The 13,306-nt window shown below is 66.0% G+C and overlaps 3 protein-coding genes across 3 annotated transcripts; all 3 read right to left on the reverse strand.

The window, feature by feature from the left end:
* Positions 1 to 1,175: 1,175 nt before the first annotated feature.
* Positions 1,176 to 3,142, reverse strand: LOC104029557 (mucosal pentraxin-like). The gene is made up of 4 exons (XM_075724471.1): positions 3,079 to 3,142; positions 2,416 to 2,506; positions 2,053 to 2,222; positions 1,176 to 1,771 (listed from the first exon to the last, which is right to left on the reverse strand). The coding sequence occupies exons 1-4, from the start codon at positions 3,140 to 3,142 to the stop codon at positions 1,176 to 1,178; spliced, it is 921 nt and encodes a 306-aa protein (XP_075580586.1).
* A 675-nt stretch (positions 3,143 to 3,817) lies between these two features.
* Positions 3,818 to 4,764, reverse strand: LOC104037416 (serum amyloid P-component-like). The gene is made up of 2 exons (XM_009491361.2): positions 4,701 to 4,764; positions 3,818 to 4,437 (listed from the first exon to the last, which is right to left on the reverse strand). The coding sequence occupies exons 1-2, from the start codon at positions 4,762 to 4,764 to the stop codon at positions 3,818 to 3,820; spliced, it is 684 nt and encodes a 227-aa protein (XP_009489636.2).
* Positions 4,765 to 7,481: 2,717 nt separating this feature from the next.
* On the reverse strand, positions 7,482 to 8,933 carry ACKR1 (atypical chemokine receptor 1 (Duffy blood group)). Its single transcript, XM_075724324.1, has 2 exons — positions 8,904 to 8,933; positions 7,482 to 8,411 (listed from the first exon to the last, which is right to left on the reverse strand). The coding sequence occupies exons 1-2, from the start codon at positions 8,922 to 8,924 to the stop codon at positions 7,482 to 7,484; spliced, it is 951 nt and encodes a 316-aa protein (XP_075580439.1). The 5' UTR covers positions 8,925 to 8,933.
* Between the last annotated feature and the right edge of the window lie 4,373 nt (positions 8,934 to 13,306).

The raw sequence follows: 13,306 nt of genomic DNA on the forward strand, positions 1-13,306 counted from the left end.
GTACCGGGGAGAAGCGCGGCGGCGGAGCGGGGCCGGGCAGCGGCTGCACGGGGCGGCGGCGCGGGCGGGCAGGGACCGTGCGCCAGCGGCGGGGCCGCGCTGGCCGCCGGGACACGGGGCTGCACCCCGGGGCTCCGGGACGACCCCCCACAGGGGCTCCGGGGCTGCACCCCGGGGCTCCGGGACGACCCCTCCCACCCCGGTTCCGGGGCTGCACCCCGGGGGCTCCGGGACGACCCCCCCACCCCGGTTCCGGGGCTGCACCCCGGGGGCTCCGGGACGACCCCCCCACCCCGGTTCCGGGGCTGCACCCCGGGGGCTCCGGGACGACCCCTCCCACCCCGGTTCCGGGGCTGCACCCCGGGGGCTCCGGGACGACCCCCCCGGTTCCGGGACTGCAGACGGCACCCCCCGGAGCACCGGGACTGCCCCCCCCCCCCCGGGGCACCGGTACTGCAGACTGCACCCCCCGGGGCTCCCATACTGCATCCCCTGGGGGCACCGGGACTGCCCCCCCCGAGGCACCGGGACTGCCCCCCCCCGGGGGTACCGGGACTGCAGACTGCAGCCCCCGGGGCTCCTGTACTGCATCCCCCGGGGGCACCGGTACTGCACCCCCCGAGGCACCGGGTCTGCCCCCCCCGGGGGTCCCGTACTGCACCCCCCGGGGCTCCTGTACTGCACCCCCCGGGGCTCCGGGACACGGGGCTGCTCTGGGGCTGCCCCTCCCGGCCCCAGCCCCGCTCTGTGCCTGGGGGTGGGCGGGGGTGCACGTCCCCCAGCGCTGGGCAAGGGAGTGACCGCTCTCTGTCCCCCGACTCGGCCCCGGCCCCGGTGTTCCCGGTGGCCCCGGTGTTCCCGGTGTCCTTGGGACAGGAGTGGGCCGCTGGGCTGGCGGCAGCCCCTTCCCCTGGCTCATGCTCCTTCCTGCTCTCCCACCGACCCCTGCCCTAACGAGTTTTCTGAGCCCGAATTAATTACCCGAGCCACGCTGAGCTTTGGTGGGCTTCAATTAGCCTGGCAAAGCCCCTTCCTGCTTTTGAAATCACAGCATTTATACGTTGCCAGGTGGCTTTGGGGGGGTTACACAGCAGGGAAGGGGGGGCCGCCCAGCGCTCGCCAACCGCCACGCGTGAGAACCCCGGGGTGCGCAGCCCCGTGCCGTGCGCCGGGCGTCAGGGCTTCAGGTACACCTCGCCCACGATCTCGTAGGGGAAATTCCTCCAGCCGAAGATGGGGGCTTTGTGGGGGCTGTTGTGCATGGCCATCCTCACCCCGCTGGTGGAGATCCCTGTGTCCCACATGTACACGGATGAGATTTCCCCCACGAAGGACTGCTGGGCGTCGAAGCCGCCCCCGAAGGCGTCCTGCTCCTGCCCCAGCACGATGACCCCCTCCGCCCCCACCGTGTAGCCCCTCTGCAGCCCCTTGCGGGGCCAGGGCTTCTCGTTGAACCAAAACCTCACGATGCCGGTGGCGGACTCCCAGCTGGCACAGACGTGCTCACTCTCCACAGTGCTTCCGGGGACGCTGAAGGTGATGAACTTGCCCCCCACGTAGAACCGGTACTCGCCGGGCTTGGGCTTGAAGAGGAGGATCTCGTTGTCCTGCGCCTTGGTGGCGTAGGAGAAGAGGCTGTAGGGCCGGGTCAGGTCGGTGTAGGACTGCAGGCACACGGTGAAGTTCTGCAGCGGCTGCTCCAGCTTTGCCCTCACCAGCACGTGGGAGACTTTGGTCTCTTGGGGAAACACGAACACTTTGTGCAGCAGGTCTGGGAGAGGAGAGAGAGGGGTGGCTGCTCCTGCCACAGTGCAGGCATCCGGCCACGTCCCCCAAGAGGAGGCAGGGTCGCAGGGTGCCAGCGAGGAAGCCACCACCAACCTGGAGGTGGCCTCCAGCATCAGCCCCCGAGGTGGCTTCCGCCACCAAGACTACCAGCCATATCACGTGGGCTGTGACATGGGGCGGCATGGGCACTGGGTGGTGAGGACGAGCTGTGGGAAGGAGGGGAAGAGCCCTCGTCCCCAGCCGTCCCCGTGGTCGTCTCCCTACCGTTTACCCACAGGCTGTAGGTGGCCACGGCGGTGCCGAGGGAGCCGGTGGCTGTGCAGGTGTAGGTGCCTAAGTGGGTCTTGTTGAAGGAGGGGAAGAGGAGGATGTTGTTGGGGCCTTTCTGTAGGGGGTTGCGGCTTCCTTCCTTCTGCCACAGGAATATCTGGGGGCTGAGCCGAGTGTCACTCAGGTGGGTAGATACCCTGGCGTGGCCATGCCATGGGGTGGGGGGACATGGAGGGACCATGGTGCTCCCTCGCCAGCCCCTTCTTCTCCTGCTGCCCACGGGGCTGGGGATGCCGGAGCTGCCTGCCCCACACTGGTGCCATGCCAGAGGCCACGGGAGGGTGGGGAGCGCCTTACCCGGGGTCCCCTGTGACCTTGCAGAAGAGCATCAGCTGGTGGTACAGGGTGGGTGCCAGCGGGTCAGCCTGGATCTGGGCGGTCACTTCTGCTGCAGCACCCCGTGGAAAGGGCCAGGTTGGGTGGAGGGCTCTCCCTGTCCCCCTGTCCCCACCTGTGGGGCCCAGCTGCACCAGCCCGTGGGACCCCCGTGTCCCCACCCCAGCCCCCGCTGCAGCCCTGTGGCACTCTGCGTGGTGCCCGGCGTTGCGTCCCTGCCGCCCCCCGCTGCTGTGCTTCAGGGTGCCCCTTTTGGCTCTTGCCACGCTGCCATTGCATCTCCTCCTCCCACCCCTGCTGCACCCCCAGCACACTGCACTGTGCCCACTGCACCCTTCTGCAGAGCTCTGGGTGCCTCCTCCGCTGCGCAGCTACTGCGTGACCCCTGCGCCTCCCCCTGCACCCACTGCACCCCTTGCTGCACCCCCTGCACCCTCGCTGCACCCACTGCACCTCTCCCTGCACCCCTCTGCAGTGCTCAGGGCTCTCCACTGCTCCCCACTGCCACCACCGCTGCATGTCCCTATACCCACTGCACCCGCTGCTCCCCACTGCTCCCCACGGCACCTTCTGCTCTCCCCATGGGACGCAGAGGGGGTCCCGGCGCAGCCCCTCTGCTCCTACCTTGCGGGGCAGCGAGGCCGAAAAGTGCTGCGAGGGCAAGGAGGCAGAGCCACAGCTGCCCCATGGCACTGCCGAGCCTGGCTGCCGGCACCTCCGTGCTGAGGGGCAACCGTGCCACGGCCCTGCGGCGGCTGAGGGTCTGTGCCGGGGTCAGTGCAGCTGCACAACAGTGGTGTTCACCTGTGACCTTCGTCCCCGAGTGCTGAGGTGCGCTGACCCACGGGGCTGTTTGGCAATCTGGTGAAGGGCCCAGTTTGCCTGCCTGGGAGCCTGCAGACCCAGTGGGCTGGCAGGGAGCCCCGGGGACGGCGGGTATGCATGGGGACAGGCATTGGGGAAGGGTCCCGTGTCCCCAAGGGCTTGGGCCAAGCCCTTGCTTGTCCCTGCTCATCCCTCATCTCTTCTGCCGCTTTGTGGGTGGTTGGGCAGCACTGGAGCCAGTGGATCCGCGTCCTGCCCACGCAGGAGCCAGCCACGGGGCAGCTCGGCGGGGTGTGGGAAGGGGAAGGGTGCCCAAGGCATTGGTAGCAGGCGCTGGTGCTCAGGGGGACTCTGCCAGGCTGAGTGGTGCCCCCAGCCCTCCCCAGCTCCATTTGAGCCCCGTCCAGACGGGTTGCTCCCCGGCTGGGGTGTGCAGATGGCACCTTCTTCTTAGCGGGTTGTAGAGGCAAAGGGGTGATGGGGATGGGGAGGGGAGAGCGGGGGCTGAGGCTGCCCTAGCCCCGGAGCCGGACGGCTCTCACAGCCCCAGTGCCTCCCGGAGCCGGGGTTTCACCACCACATCGCCTTTCACCTCGTAGCTCAGGCTCTTCCAGGCCAGGATGGCGGGCGGCAGGCGCAGGGACTGGTAGGCGGCTCGCATCTTGTCTGGGGACAGCTCTATGTCCCACAGGTAGACGTCAGCCAGCTCGCCTGAGAAGGAGTTGTAGACATCAAAGCCGCCCCCGAAGGCGTCCTGCTCCTGCCCCAGCAGAATGGCCGCTTCTGCCCCCACCGTGTAGCCCCTCTGCAGCCCCTTGCGGGGCCAGGGCTTCCCGTTGAACCAAAACCCGGCGATGCCGGCGGTGGACTCCCAGCTAGCACAGACGTGCTCCCAGTCCCTGTGGCCCTCGGGGACGCGGAAGGTGACGAACTTGCCCCCCACGTAGAACCGGTACTCGCCGGGCTTGGGCTTGAAGAGGAGGATCTCGTTGTCCTGCGCCTTGGTGGCGTAGGAGAAGAGGCTGTAGGGCCGGGTCAGGTCGGTGTAGGACCGCAGGCACACGGTGAAGTTCTGCAGTGGCTGCTCGAACTTGGCCGTCAGCACCACGTAGGCATCGCTGGGATCCTTCCGGAAGACGAATACCTTTCGGTACAGGTCTGGGGGATGAGAGAGGGGATGTGGCGGGAAGTTGGGGTGTCCTGCAGCCCCCCTCTGACTGCCTCTGAGCCTTCCTCCATCCCCCCCCGGGGTGACTCCGCATCCCTGACGTCCCCTCTGCTGACCCCAGCTTTGCTCCAGCATCCTCCAGCCTTGCTGATGGGGCTCTGGCACGAAGCAGAGCACTCGGAGAGCTGCTGCCGCGTCCCATCTGCACCCACCCTGCCCAGTGCTGGCTCCCGTCCCCCAGCATTACCCCTACCTTCCTGAGCCACAATCCCCGACAGCGTGGCCAGGACGGCAAGCCAGAGCTGCAGTTGGCCCATGGTCCCGGGCACCGCGGTCAGCGTTGGGAGAGGAGCCGCCTTTGTGCAGGGCTGCCGCCCGCTGAGTTTATGGGCTGGAGGGTGGGAGGGGAGCCACGTCCCCCCAGTCCCATCCCCAGCAGCCTGGCACGCCCGGGAGGAGCGATTTCACGCTCTCATGCGGCTGTGCCGCAAGACCCTGGGTCACCCGCTTGCACGGGGCTCTCCTTGGAGCCGTGCCCCAGGCATGTGCCCACCCGGGCGGCGGGCGCACCCCGGCCATGTGGCTTCACCTCGGTCCTCTCATCTCACCCCCCCCGGGCAAAGCCCCTGAGGGAGCAACCCAGTTTGATCCTGGCTCATCTGAGAGGCACAGGGGAAGCTGCCCCCGGCCCCCTCGCCCTGACCCGCAGAGTCCCTCAGGGGTCCGTGCTGGGACCCGTGCTGTTTAACATCTTCACCAATGGCGCAGACTGCGATCGAGCGCACCCTCAGCAAGTCTGCAGATGACACCAAGCTGAGGGGCGCGGCTGACACGCCAGAAGGGCGGGATGGCATCCAAAGGGACCTGGACAAGCTGGGGAGGGGGCCGGTGTGAACCTCAGGAGGTTCAACAAGGCCAAGTGCAAGGTCCTGCCCCTGGGACGGGGCAACCCCCGCTATCAATGCAGGCTGGGGGTGAGGGGATGGAGAGCAGCCCTGCAGAGAAGGACTTGGGGGTGCTGGGGGTGAAAAGCTGGGCATGAGCCAGCAATGTGCGCTGGCAGCCCAGAAAGCCAAGCGTGTCCTGGGCTGCACCCCCAGCAGCGTGGGCAGCGGGGCGAGGGAGGGGATTCTGCCCCTCTGCTCCGCTCTGGGCAGACCCCCCCTGCAGCCCTGCGCCCAGCTCGGGGCCCTCAGCACAAGGACACGGAGCTGCTGGAGCGGGGCCAGAGGAGGCCACAGAAATGCCCCGAGGGCCGGAGCCCCTCTGCTGCGGGGCCAGGCTGGGGGGGCTGGGGGTGCTCAGCCTGGAGAGGAGGGGGCTGCGGGGAGGCCTGAGTGCGGCCTGGCAGTGCTGACAGGGGCTGCAGGAAGGGGGGGGGCAAGCTTTTTAGCAAGGCCTGTTGTGACAGGACAAGGAATAATGGATTTAAACTAAAGAAGAATAGATTTAGACTGGATATAAAAAAGAAATGTTTTACAGTGAGGGCGGTGAGGCACTGGCACAGGTTGCCCAGAGAGGCGGTGGAGGCCCCATCCCTGGGAACATCCCAGGCCAGGCTGGACGGGGCTGTGAGCACCCTGCTCTGGTTAAAGCTGTCCCTGTCGCTGCAGGGGTTGGGCTGGGTGGGCTCTGAAGGGCCCTGCCCAAAGCATTCCATGGTTCTATGATTCTATGATGTCCGGGCTCTGCTTGCCCTGTCCTGGCCAAAGGGACGGAGCCCAAAGCTGGAGCCGTGGGCACCAGGTGGCAGAAGAAACCGCAGCAAAGCCGAGCAGCCGAGGGTCCGGCGTCCTCCGGGGGTGTCTGTGGTCTGGGCATCCCCCGAGGGCGTCTGTGTGTCCTGCGCGCAGACGGGGCTGGCGCACGGCATGTTGTGCCCCCCCGCCCGGGTGCAGCCTGGTTGGGAAGGGGGAGGATTTCGTCCGCTCCCGGCTCCGTGACCATGGCGCTGGGCTGGCTGCTGGGCGGGGGGTCCGGGCTGGGGATGTGGGGTCGCTGCAGGGGTACGCTGGGGAGGACGGGTGGTAGGGCAGCAGCGGGATGCTCTCAGCATCCCTGGGTGGCCGCCCCCTTTTTGGGGATGAGGTGGGCTCGTTTCCCACCGAGTCAGTCCCTCGGTTTACCAGGGATGAGTCCCCGGGTCCCGCAGGGCTTGGTCGGGGCAGCTCCTTCTGTGCTGCCGTGCCGGGCCCTGGACCCCGTAGGCGGGCAGCTCCCAGCCGCAGGCTCACACCCCTCCATTCCCCCCTCCAGCTCTCCGTCCACGCCCGCCGCACATCCCGTGTGCCTCGTGACCGCACACGGCTGTCCCTCGTGGACCGCGGCTCGGATGCCTCTGGCGCTGGATATAAATCCCCCCACTTCCCGCTAATAGACTGCAGAGCTTCATTATGAACTTTTCCTGCTAATTTGGAGGCACAATGAGCGCACACCTCCCACTTCCCCTCCCTTGGCCCGCAGGAGCCTGGCCAGAGGTGATGGACGTCACCCCCCATGCCCCCCCGGACCTCCCAGCCCCTGCCATTAACTGAGCTTGGCGAGCAGCTCTGACAGACGTATGTATTGTACATAATTCCTGCTGGCTGATCTTGGACACGACGCTTATCTCGGCTTGTCAGGAAGGAGTGAAAAATCTCCCGTTGCTTCACATCGCCACTGCCCTTTCTGCCTGCCAAAATCTCCCCGCGGAGCTGGGGGGGCCAGGGCTGAGCCTCAGGGGTCCCCCATGGGCAGGAGCCTGGGGCTGACACCCCCAGGGGCTTGGGGAGATGCTTGAGGCACCCCAGGGCTGTCTCCATTGAGCAAATCGGGGGCTCTGGCCCTAAACAGTGGGGCTGAGACCCCAAGGAAGGGGACGGAGGGAGGAGAGGTACTGAGCCTGGCTCATAATGGGCCCTCGTTGTCCTCCCCGGGGTCCTGGGGGATGTTGCCCGTGGGACAGAAGCCACGGGACTGGTGGGGCCACTGGGGAGAGGGGATGGTGCTGGGGGCCAGGGGCCAGTGCGAGGCCCTCGGCTGCAGTGCCAGCAGTTCAGCAGCTGCTGCTGGCGCCTGCCCTGCGGCGGCAGAGCCGGGCGGTGAGCAGCGCTGCAGGCCCCAGGCAGCAGTGCAGCACCCCCAGCCCCTCGCTCAGCCCCAGCACGTAGTCAAAGCGCTCGAAGGTGCTGCAGGTGGGCTGCAGCAGCTGGGCACGCAGGAGGAAATCCACAGCCAGCCCCACGCCGTAAGGCACCCAGAGCCCAAAGAAGAGCCAGCTCACGCTGACGCCTGGCTTCCAGCCCACCCTCAGCCGTGGCATGACCAGCGTGGCCGCCAGCAGCACCACCGGCAGCAGCAGGAAGAAGCAGAGGCAGAGGACGAGGTGCAGCAGGTACACTGGGGAGAGGATGTCTACGCTCCGGCGGATACAGATCGTCTCCAGGTCTGCCACCGTGCCGCTGGCGAGAGCCGCCGGTGTCGCCAGCAGCAGCGCCCCAGCCCACACAGCCACCGCCAGCCGCCGGCTCCGGGGGTCCCAGCGGCACCAGGCGGTGCTGCAGCAGCCGCTGCCCACCAGCAGCCCCTGCGCGAAGAGGCTCCAGTGCCACAGCAGGTGGGTGACCCTGCACAGCCCTGTGCCCAGCCGCCAGCCCCACCTGACGCCCACCGCCAGCAGCGGCAGCAGGGCAGCGAAGAGACCGGCCCCCACCGCCAATTGGGCCACCAGCACTCGGCTCTGGGGCCAGCCCCAGGCATGGGGCCGCTTGGCCAGTGCCACCAGCAGCGCCCCAGTGCCCAGGGCGGCCGCGGCGCAGGTGACGGCCAGGAAGGCGGGGGCCACGCGCTGGAAGAAGGGACAGTACTGGTTGCGGCAGGGTGCGGCGTCGTAGTCTGGGAAGGTTGTGCTGCTCTCCTCGTAGAAGGGAGTGCCCATGATATCCATCAGGTCCATGAAGCTGTTGCTCTCCAGGACGCTGGGGGTCTGTGAATGAGACCGGTGGGCGTCAGGCAGGGACGTACCTGGCCGACCGCAGGTGCCTGCGTCCCATGGCATCGCTTGAGACATCCCTTCCGATGGGCCGCTGCTCCCCGCCACGGAGCTGCTGTCCCGCTGGTGCCAGGGGACTCACGTACAGCCCTGGTGCAGGTCGAGCAGGGCGGTTTATCAGGGAGGGACACGCTGCGGGAAGCGGAGAGGGGAGGCTGCCTGCAGCTGATACTTTGGGGGTGCAGGATTGCCCCAGGCTAGCCCCGCTGTGCATGAAAACATAAATTTTCTTACAGCCTCAAAGGAGGGTTGCAGGCCCCCAGCGGGTGGGTGCGAACCCCACCGAGCCGTCTGCGAGTGCCAGCAGCACCCGCTGCGAGCCGTGGCCCTGCTCACCCCCCGTGCACGCGTGTGGCCCCAGCCCTCGTGTCCGGCAGGATGGGAAACGGCTGGGGAGAAGCAGCAAGGGAGGGGAGAGGCACTCACCGCCGGGATGCAGTTGCCCATGATGCGTGTCCCAGGACAGCACCCGCTCCTCGGTGTCGGGGCTCTGCAATGGGTGCTGTGCGCGGCAGGCGGCGGTCAGCCGTGCATACTCGCGGCAGGGCGCTGCGCCCAGCGGTGCGCGCTCTCCAAGAACCACGCTGCACGGCGGTGCCCGCTGCGCTCGCTCTCCTGCGTCTCCGCTCCTCCCGCTCGAAAGGGAGACGAAGGACTGCGGTAACGAGATAAGCGCTGCCTCGTTAATAGCAGCCCTCCTGGCCTGGCAATCCCCTTTGAAGGAAACAGGCGCACCACTGCTGCCGGTAAAGCCGGTGAGCCGCCAGCGCAAGCCTGCAATTTCTCGAGCAGGAAACAATCATTTCTGGTCAGAACACCTTACATTAATTAGGAATTGTATTTACAGGTGCCCTGGCTGTGTGGATGCTCCTATTGCTGGCTCGGACTCGGGTGCGCGCCGAGTTTCACCCCAGGGATGCCGGCTGCGCACGAGCCCGGCGCTGGGGCACAGGGTGGGCGTTGCGGGTACAGGATGCGGTCGGCTGCCGAGGGGACCCTGCGGTGGCACAGCCCTAGAATGTGGTGCTTTCCAACCGCCTTACAGCGAGGAAATCTGCCGCTTTTCCTCAGGATGTCCCGCGGGGAGGCCGGATCCTGCGGGGTCATCCTGTGGCACCAGGGATGAGTCACGGGCTCCCTGGGCTGCGCGGGCAGCAAGCCCAGCTTGGTGGGGGACTGGCAGCGGCCGGTGGCACGTGGTGGCCCTCGGTGGCCCTCGTGCCTGGTGGGAGCATCCCCGGAGGGCGGTGGGGATGTGGCGGGCTCAGGGGGTCGGGACTGAGGGTCACTCTCATTTGCGGGGGCTGGTAATTTGGGAGGAGATGAGGGTCAGGGGGTGGGTGTCTGTGGTGGGGGTCTGGGGGACCAGGTGGGGGGATATGGGGGCGAAAGGGCTGGGGGTCTGCACAGGGGGGCTGGGGTCTGCACAGGGGGGCTGGGGACAGGTGGCCGATGGAGACTGCCGTTTGGGGGGCTGAGGGGGGCGGGGGTCACGGGCTCGAGGAGGGTTGAGCTGTGCCCCCGCGGGCCGCGCGACGGGCTCGGCCGCGTCCCTCCCAGGCTGCACGCCGGGGTGAGCCCTGTCCCCACACCAGGCTGAGCTCAGCCCCCTCCCCTGGCCTCGGTGCCCTGGCCCCCCCCGCCCCGGGGGGGGTCACAGCCACGACACCCCTCAGGCCCCCACAGCGGCCGGTGCGCACGGGCAGAAGCAGAGACGCGCAGGCAGGTAACGTGTGTAATCCAGATATATTTATAGGATTATTTTCCGAGATTAGCACAGGATATTAGAAAGGTTATAAAGTCACATCAACGTTCGTTGTCTCCCTTTTATGTACATACAAGAACACAGCACAACAACACAGACCGTCCTCTGCCCTGCCCCGCTGCCGCCCCACGGCGTCTCCAGAGCTCCCTACAAATATGGCTTTCGTGTCTATTGAGAGTTCAGTGCCAGCTGGGAAGCGGCCGGAGCTTTGCCGGGGCCGGTGAGCAGGAGGGAACAGGCCTGGCTGCAAACGAGGGCCACAAGGTCCCCGATCCTCCTCGCTCCCCCAGTGCCGGCCCTGACTGCGTCCCGGTTTGGATGCCACAGGCCCAGCACGGGTGACCGCGGTGGCACAGGGTGGACGTGGGGCTGAAGGTCCCCTGCCTGCGTGACCAAAAAGGACCCCCTGCTCCCGAAGGGGCCACCGAGGTCCGCGGGGGGTGGCTGGTGCCCTGGGCTCTCCCGGCCACGCAGCGACACCGCCCAGCTTTGCTGGGCGCTGGCAGAGAGGGACAGGAGCCCGGTGTCCCCTCTCCCCGGTGACAGCGTGTCCCTCATGTCACCGCCCCAGCAGCATCCCCTGCCCCCTCACTCCTTCCCTCCGCCATGCGGCACATCCGCCATCAGCCGCATCAGTGACGCCACGTACCCCACCGCCTCCCCGCGCCGCTGACGGCGTGGGGTGTCACCCCCGTGCTAGCGTCAAGGTGTAGCTTCTCACCCCTTCACACGACCCACGTCACCTCTTGTACTTACGACACGGTGTACCCAACCCTCCTTGACAGCCCTGACCTGGTGTACCACAGCGCCGCGCATACATACAACAGGACGCGCCCCAGACCCAACGCAGGGTGTACCCCGTCACCCCCGCCTCACATCACCCTAACACACTCACGGTGCGGTGCAGCTCGCACCTGACACCCGCCACACCCCAGCTCATGGTTGCGAACCTGTTCCTCTGCAGCCCTGACATGGTGTATTCATCACCCCAAAAGACTCAACACACGGTGAACCCCACCATGGCCCTGGGCTCCCAAACTGGTGTTTCCCACCACACCTCACACCCATGACGTGATCTATTCATGAGGGCCTCCGACTTGCAAAGTGGTTTCTCCACCACACTCACGAGGTGGCGTGTCCCATCACACCTTCCACCGGCAGCACGGTGGGTACACCATCACCGCACCCTCCCACACCGTGACGTGCCCCATCGCAGCCTCGTGACGGCGTCCCCATCACGCCTGGCGCTCATCCCACGGCATCTCCCTCTTCACACGTGTGTGACCTGGTGCATCTGTCACCCTCACACGTGACACGGGCGCTCCCTCGCCCTCACGCCCATGGCAGTGGGTCTACTGCTCCCTTGCATCTACGAAGGCTCCTCTGGCTCTTGCTTGCAGACGCAGGCTCTTGCTCATGCTCCCACCACTACCAGGACCTGCGATGCCTGGGGCCGTAGCTCAGCCTCTCGCCGTGGCCATAGCAGGACACCTGGGGTGAGACCCGGCCCCTCCTTTGCTGATGTCTGCCACAGGCAGCAGGTCCCACCCCGACGCCCTGCCTGCGCCCAGTCCTCCCCATGCAGCATCCTGCCACGTCCCATAGCATGTGGCATCTCAAAAAAGCCAAATCCCGACTTCCCTCGCCAGGGCAAAGCAGCGACCACCAGCACCAGCCCTTGACGCAGCTCTGGAGCGATGGTGCTGGGGAGAAACTGGCTGCAGCCGTGCCTGCGCTGCCTCGAAAGGGCACAAATCTCCCTGTCCAAACCTCCCTGTCCAACCCTCCCTGTCCAAGCTCGGCTCCCACCCTTTCCCTAGGGACCAGTTAACCTCCTTCCCTCCCAGACCCCCGGGTTGGGGCTTTCTTTGTAACCATCTACAGCACGTAGACTTACAATGAGATTAAATTGTACTTGAAAACACGACCTTGCATTTTTATTTGAAGGAATTATGTCTATTTGATAGTGGATGTTAAAGATCTTCAGCAAAGCATCAGGTCGCACATTCATACATGCTCAGTGTGGAGTAGTTAACAGCATCGACATCTGCAGTGTTATCTCCGGCAGCAACGGTTGCATCCCTCGAAATGAGCTCAGAGCTACCGTTGGGACTCCAGGCCAACGTCCTCCTCTGAAGAGATGGGAAGGGAGGAACAACATGGAGAAAACCTCAGGTTTTCTTCACCATGTACCACGAAGGCTTCATGCACTTCTCTCTCGAGGTGCCAACACCCTGCTGCCTGTGTGCTCCTGACACACGATTTAGCCACAGCGAACCTAGTCACAACTGTGCACGTGCCACAAATGCATCGCTCATTCACATTCTGTGCCTGCCACCGAACCGTGCCTCTTCTTCCTCGTCTGCTTGGCCCCAGCCCCCTTCCAGCCCCGCTCGCTCTGCAATGGCTTCCCCGTGGGCATCCTCCTCGTGCCACGTGCTTGCAGGGTCTGGATGGGAGCAACGCTACCTACCCCACGGGCACCTGGTACCCCACGGGCACCTGGTACTCCACGGCACAGGACACGAGCTCTTCCTCTACCTCCCAGGTGAGGTTACCCACGCCACTGAGGGCTTTTGCTCCTTCCCGAAGGGCTAGCCTCCTCCAGACAACCCGAAATCGAAGGGGTGCCCAGCCGAAGAGCACAAAAACCCACAAAAAAACCCGTTTGTGTCCAGACCAAGAGATGCTGGGATGCTCAGAAGCTGGAAGACCTCATCCCAAGGGTGAGGGATGGGACCTGGCTCCCCGGGGGGTGTGGAGTGCCTAGCCCCCTGCAGCCCCATCCTGTGGGTGTGTGGCTGGCGGGGGGCAAGCAGACCCTGGGGACGGGCTGGAAAGGTTGGGAAAGCTTCTTGGTTTTGTCTTGGAAGAGACAGTAAAACAGACAGGAGGTAGGGCAAGCCCCCCAAGCCTCCTTGGAGACCTGTGAACTACCAAGACACTAAACGTGGGCATTCTGGCCGCTGTTGGGTGCAGCCCTTGGAGCCCAGAGGGAAACGTCCTTTTCCAAGCTCACACCTGCCCTGGGAAGGGGCCGGGGAGGGCAGCGGGACAGACAGCT

This window comes from Pelecanus crispus, chromosome 22 (assembly GCF_030463565.1).
Source record: "Pelecanus crispus isolate bPelCri1 chromosome 22, bPelCri1.pri, whole genome shotgun sequence".
Taxonomy (NCBI): Eukaryota; Metazoa; Chordata; class Aves; order Pelecaniformes; family Pelecanidae; genus Pelecanus; species Pelecanus crispus.

Bases quoted from the DNA above. Each gene is read 5' to 3' on its own strand.
- LOC104029557 (XM_075724471.1), bottom strand. From the start codon at position 3,142: ATGGGGCAGCTGTGGCTCTGCCTCCTTGCCCTCGCAGCACTTTTCGGC. The intron at 2,223-2,415 runs GTAAGGCGCTCC...CACTCGGCTCAG, and splicing joins AAGGTCACAGGGGACCCCGG to CCCCCAGATATTCCTGTGGC. The intron at 1,772-2,052 runs GTAGGGAGACGA...CTCCTCTCCCAG, and splicing joins CTACAGCCTGTGGGTAAACG to ACCTGCTGCACAAAGTGTTC.
- LOC104037416 (XM_009491361.2), bottom strand. From the start codon at position 4,764: ATGGGCCAACTGCAGCTCTGGCTTGCCGTCCTGGCCACGCTGTCGGGG. The intron at 4,438-4,700 runs GTAGGGGTAATG...CTCATCCCCCAG, and splicing joins GGGGATTGTGGCTCAGGAAG to ACCTGTACCGAAAGGTATTC.
- ACKR1 (XM_075724324.1), bottom strand. From the start codon at position 8,924: ATGGGCAACTGCATCCCGGCG. The intron at 8,412-8,903 runs GTGAGTGCCTCT...TCTCATTCACAG, and splicing joins TGGGCAACTGCATCCCGGCG to ACCCCCAGCGTCCTGGAGAG.